This window comes from Neophocaena asiaeorientalis, unplaced genomic scaffold, assembly GCF_003031525.2.
Source record: "Neophocaena asiaeorientalis asiaeorientalis breed wild unplaced genomic scaffold, Neophocaena_asiaeorientalis_V1.1 scaffold433, whole genome shotgun sequence".
In the NCBI taxonomy this organism is placed as follows: Eukaryota; Metazoa; Chordata; class Mammalia; order Artiodactyla; family Phocoenidae; genus Neophocaena; species Neophocaena asiaeorientalis.
The window spans coordinates 3,353,072-3,359,071 of NW_020175040.1; the positions used below are offsets into that span (position 1 = coordinate 3,353,072).

The 6,000-nt window shown below is 46.9% G+C and overlaps 1 protein-coding gene across 4 annotated transcripts in view; it reads left to right on the top strand.

Annotated features, from left to right (window-relative positions):
* CFAP100 (cilia and flagella associated protein 100) overlaps window positions 1-6,000 on the top strand; it is a 48,115-nt gene that overhangs the window by 38,730 nt on the left and 3,385 nt on the right. For all 4 annotated transcript variants that reach the window (XM_024763438.1, XM_024763439.1, XM_024763441.1 and 1 more), the window contains one exon: window positions 5,769-5,904. In XM_024763438.1, the coding sequence (XP_024619206.1) occupies window positions 5,769-5,904 (136 nt within the window). The remainder of the gene's footprint in view (window positions 1-5,768; window positions 5,905-6,000) is intronic.

The window sequence follows — 6,000 nt, forward strand, 5'->3', positions numbered from 1 at the left end:
GCTGACGTCTTCATACATCGTGTGCCCCAAAACATAAGCTAACAATTCTTTCAATGCATTAGTCTCTTAAATTATGTAGAAACCAAGATTTGGAGGTACAAACCAACAAGTTTCAGTAATATTAGTTTTTACACTACTGATTTTTTCTTCTTTAAATGTATCAGTCTTATAAATCATAGAAATAACAGAAAGTACAGTTACAAGCCTCTGTTACCGTAATACTGGCTTCTGTACTTGCTGATGTATTTACCTTTATTGAGATTTTTATTTCTTCACGTGGCTTCAAGTTACTATCAGTAACCTTTCATTTCACCTGGCAGGACTCCTCTGGGCATTTCTTGCAGGACAGCTCTAGTGGTCACCAAGTCCCTCAGCTTTCGTTCATCTGGGAATGTCTTGATTTCTCCACTTTTAAAGGACCCTTTTGCCAGATGTAAGATTCATGGTTGACTTTTTTTTTTTTTCCTTTGAACACTTTGAATATATTGGCCTCTGTCTTCTGGCCTCCACAGTTTCTAATGAGAAATGTGCTGGAAATGTTATTGAAGATCCTTTGGATGTGGGGATTTGCTTCTCTCTCGCTGCTTTCAAGATTCTTTGGCTTTTGATTATGCTGTGATCGTTTGTTATAATGTGTCTCAGTGTAGGTCTCTTTGACTTCCTCATACTTGGAGTTCTTTGAGTTTCCTGGATGTTTACATTCATCCAGTCTGCAAACTTTTCAGCCATTATTTCTTCAGATATATTCTCCGCCTCTTTCTCTCTCTTCTCTTTCTGTGACGCCCACAATGCATATATTGGTCCTTTTGATGTTGTCCTACAGGTTCCTTAGGCTTTGTTTGCTTTTCTTCAGTCTTTTCCTTTCTGTTCCTCAGCCTCCATAGTTTCCATCGTCCTCTTTTCAAGATCACTGATTGTTTTTTCTCCCTGCTCAAATTTGCCTTTCAGTCCCTCTAGTGAATTATTTATTTCAATGATTGTGTTTTTTAGCTCCAGATTTTCTTTTCTGATTTCTTGTTAAGTTTTCTACTTCTTTGTGCATATTTCCATTTTGTTCACACATCATTTTCTCGACCTTCTCCACATCTTCTTTTAGTTCTTTGAGCATCTTTTTTTTTTTTTATTTTGTGGTACGCGGGCCTCTCACTGTTGTGGCCTCTCCCGTTGTGGAGCACAGGCTCCAGAAGTGCAGGCTCAGTGGCCATGGCTCATGGGACTAGCCGCTCCGCGGCATGTGGGATCTTCCCGGACTGGGGCACGAACCCGTGTCCCCTGCATCGGCAGGCGCACGCTCAACCACTGCGCCACCAGGGTAGCCCCTCTTTGAGCATCTTTTAGCACAGTTTTTTAAAAGTCTTGGTAGTATACCTGCCATCATGTTTTTTAAGGAACAGTTTGTTTGTTTTTCCTGTCAATGGGCCATACTTTCTCATTTCTATGTGTGCCTTGTGAATTTTTGGTAAAACCTGAATATTTGAGTCTAATAATGTGTTAACTCTGGAAATCATATTCTGTCTCTTCCCCAGGGTTTTCTGTTTATTGTTTGTTGGTTTTGGTTTTTTTGATTGTTGTACGCTATCTTTGTGCTGAGAATCAGCCTGAGGTGTAAACTTAAGGTCTCAGGTCTTTTCTGAGACTTTCCCTTGTGGATGCTGCCACAGGGATGGAGGTGGGGGATAGGTAGCTGTTACTGTGCTCAGTGCTGAAATGGACAGAAATTAACACAGTTTTACATCAGAGTCTTCCCCTAGAAACTGCAAGCCTCAACAGACTCCAGAGTTACAGAAGAGCTCCATCACAGTTCTGCCAGTGCAACAGTGGTCTGGATGGGGAGGTAGACTCCTGGGGCTTCCTACTCTACCATCGCCCCCTACTTCAAAATATGTTATTTTTGTTCTTTTTGCTGCTATTTCTGCAGGAAAATGGTAACTCCTTCTCTTTTGCTTGGTCTTTGAATGACCTTTATTCACATTTGGTTCTGCTCGCTTTTCTCTCTCTCTCTCTGTCTCTTTAATACCAGTTCAGCAAACTTTCTGAGTATATGTCCCCAGGTATTTATGAAGGGATTCCCTTTCTTGTTACTGTCTATAAAACCTATTATAACTTCTCCAGTTCAGCCCAGTGGCTCTAAGAAAATTTCAAACACATAAACATATACAAAAGTAGAGAGGCGGGACTCCCCTGGAGGCCCAGTGGTTGAGACTTCGCCTTCTAGTGCAAGGGGTGCGGGTTCGACCCCTGGTCAGGGAATTAAGATCCCACATGCCTCGGGGCCAAAAAACCAAAACGTAAAACAGAAGCAATATTTTAACCAATTCAATAAAGACTTTAAAAATGGTCCACATCAAAAAAAACTCTTCAGAAGTAGAGAGGATGGTATAATGAGTCTCCAGGATCCCATCACCAGCTTCACCAGTGATCAACTTGTAGCCAATCTCCCTTCACCTAGACCCCACCCACTTCCCTATGTCCCATATTATTTTTATAAAGTTATTTACGTATTTATTTTTGGCTGTATTAGGTCTTCGTTGCTGCGTGCAGGCTTTCTCTAGTTGCAGTGAGCAGGGGTTACTCTTTATTGTGGTGCATGGGCTTCTTATTGGGGTGCATGGGCTTCTCATGGCGGTGGCTTCTCTTGTTGTGGAGCATGGGCTCTAGGCGTGTGGGCTTCAGTAGTTGTGTCACGTGGGCTCAGTAGTTGTGGCTCGCGGGCTCTGGAGCACAGGCGCAGTAGTTGTGGTGCGTGGGCTTAGTTGCTCCGCGGCATGTGGGATCTTCCCGGACCAGGGCTCAAACCCATGTCCTCTGCATCGGCAGACAGATTCTTAACCACTGCGCCACCAGGGAAGTCCCTCCCGTATTGTTTTGAAGCAAATTCCAGGCATTGTATCATTTAATCTTTAACTGTTTCAATAGATACTTCTAAAAAGATGAGGCCTCCTCAAATTAACCACAATACCATCATAGCATTAAAAAAAGAAGTCCTTAATATTGAATATTCAAAATCCATAAACGGAGTTTTTCAATCATTAATTTGAATTAGAATCCAAATAAGATCAATACTCTGCAATCAGTTGTATCTTTAAGTCCCTTTCAACCCATAGGTTCCCGCCCTGTGTGATCACTTTTCCGGTGGCAAAATGCTCCTCGGGCGCTGTGCGTTGGACTCCCCGGGGGATCTTGCTTTTTTTTAATCTCAGTATCTTTTAATTGAAGTACAGTCGATTTACAATGTTGTGTTAACTTCTGCTGCACAGCAACGTGATTCCGGCACGCAAACATGTACATGTATATTTAAATAGTTCTTTCCGTTATGGCTCATCACAGGGTACTGAGCACAGTTCCCTGTGCTCTACAGCAGGACCTTGTTGTTTATCCATTCTGTATATCATAGCTTAGATCCGCTAACCCCACACTCCCACTCACTCCGTCCCTCCCTCAACCTCCTCCCCCTTGACAACCACAAGTCTTTTATCTCTGTCTGTTGTCTGTTTCTGTTTCATAGATAGGATCATTTGTGTCATCTTTTAGATTGTACATATAAATGATGTCATATATTTGTCTTTCTTTTTCTGACTTACTGTACTTTGTAGGACAATCTCTAGTTGCATCCATGTTGCTGCAAATGGCGTTCTTTTATTCTGGCTGCACCCTGTGGCATGTGGGATCTTAGTTCCCCAACCAGGGGTTGAACCCGTGCCCCCTGCATTGGAAGCACGGAGTCGTAACCACTGGGCCACCAGGGAAGTCCTATTACATTCTTTTTTATGGCCGAGTAGTATTCTATTGTATATATGCACCTCGCCTTCTTTATCCATTCGTCTGTCCACGGACACCTAGGTTGTTTCCATGTCTTGGCTGTTGTGAACAGTGCTGCTCTGAAAATGGGGTTGCACGTATCTCTTTGGATTAGACTTTTGTCTGGATATATGCCCAGGAGTGGGACTGCTGGATCACATGGTAGCTCTATTTCTAGCTTTCTGAGGATCCTCCATACTGCTCTCCACAGTGGCTGCAGCAGCTTGCATTCCCTCCCACACTGTAGGAGGGTTCCCGGGGATCTTGGTAAGTGAAGTCTCTAGTTGGGCAGGTCCTGGGTGGGGCCTGGACCCTGCGGTTCTGACAGATGTGCCGGTGATGTGCACGCTGGTCTGAAAGGACCGACACTGAGCAGTGTGTCCCTCATGCCCTGCATTTCCTGAGACTCTTCTCCTTTACCAGTGGGATCTGGTGGTAGAGAAAAGCCTGTGACCCAACAATTTGACATTTAAAGAGAACTAGTGGGGAAAAGGTACCTTTTTATCCCAATTACCTGGAGAAGAAATAGAACAACAAAATTACCCCCCGGCCCCCAACCTGGTCCACGTAGCAGAGGTGCCGGCTGTAGGGTCACTCATGGGTCCAGGCACCGGACGTAGAGGAAGCTTTACAAAACAGGCTAGAACCGAGTGCAATCACGTACCCTTAGGAGATGCATCACTGACCCCAAACGCACCCGCCCTCTTGGTGGGCACTCAGGGTTGGAGGGGTGTCCGGCCTCTGTTATTGTCCCGGGCAACCTGCGTACACCCCACAAGGGCCCGGGGGGAGGGTATGTGTGAGCTGCATGTGGCCTCTCAGGCCATCTGCCTCTGAGAGCCCAGGAGAGCTGGCCAGACCAGGTCAGGATCCCTCATGCTCAGGCTTCTGGCCTCAGCCCCACAGCCATGGGGCTGCAGCCCGGGGGGGGGGCACTGGGAGGCTGAGGCCCGTAACCCTGTGGCGGTGCGTGTGACGGACCAGTGGCCCCCAGTGGGCAAAGGAGCAGCAGCCCATGGCACTTGGCCTATAAAGGAGAAAATGTCAGTAGGTTCCATCAACCAATGCGCAGAGACACAAAATCACCGTAGGGGTAAGGGACACCTCTAGGCCTCCCGGCACTGCTGGCTGAGTGGCCAATGTCCTGCTTACCCTGGCCAGGACTTGCATGCAGCCGCCTGTACAGGACGGCCCCACGACCACCCTAAGAGCCAGGATTCCTGCTCCAGAAACCCCAACATACAATGGTCAGTGTCTGCCATGATTGTGAAAGATTTAAAAAACTTCTCAATATATATTATTTCATGTAAGAGTTGATTGTTGCTGTCCTATTCCTAAGAGAATTGAAAACACGTCCTCACCAAGCCCTGTCCTGTCAATGTCCATAGCAGCATTATTCCCAAGAGCCTAAAGGTGGGCAGTACCCAGGTGTCCAGTGGTGAAGAAGCCATCAGCAAAGTGTGGCCTCTGCACACGGTGCACTACTGCAGAGTCATAAATGGACCACCGCGGTCACAGAAAGGAGTGGAGCTCTGATACGCGCTACAGCACGGACAGACCTGAAAACAGTATTCTGAATGAAAGAGCCAGACACGGAGGGACAGATGTCGTGTGGCTCCATGTTACTGAGATATCCAGGAGGCACGGTAGGGGAGATGGAAGAGTGGGAGTGACCGCCTGGGTTTCTCCCCAGCTGGTGAAAATGTTCTAAAATTAGATTATGGCGGTGGTTGTACACCTTTGCAACTCTACTAAAAACAGCTGAATCGTACACTTGTAAAGAATTTGATGGCGAATTACATACCTCAGTAAGGCTGGTTTTTGTTTTCGTTTTTTTTTTTAGTGTGGATTGTTAAAGATCTTACATTTTCCTCCTGCATCTCACCAGCGCCTCTGACCCTGGGCCTCACCCAGCCCTCAGCATGCGGCAGAGGCCAGCAGGCTCAGAGAGGTGCTGGTCCCCCATCCAGGGACCGGGAGGTCAGCCAACTGAAGCAGTGGATCAACACGCTGATGATGTCCGTCGCCAGGGAGGAGGAGATAGCCGCGGAGCTGGAGCTCAAAGCTCGCATCTTCCATTTCGGCGAGTACAAGGGTGATCAGGAGGTAGGGCCTCTGGATGGACAGATGGCTGCCCGTGGGTGGTGGTGGGCAGAGGGCGTGTGGCCACAGGCCAGGGTGGGAGGGTGGGGGCATTCATGG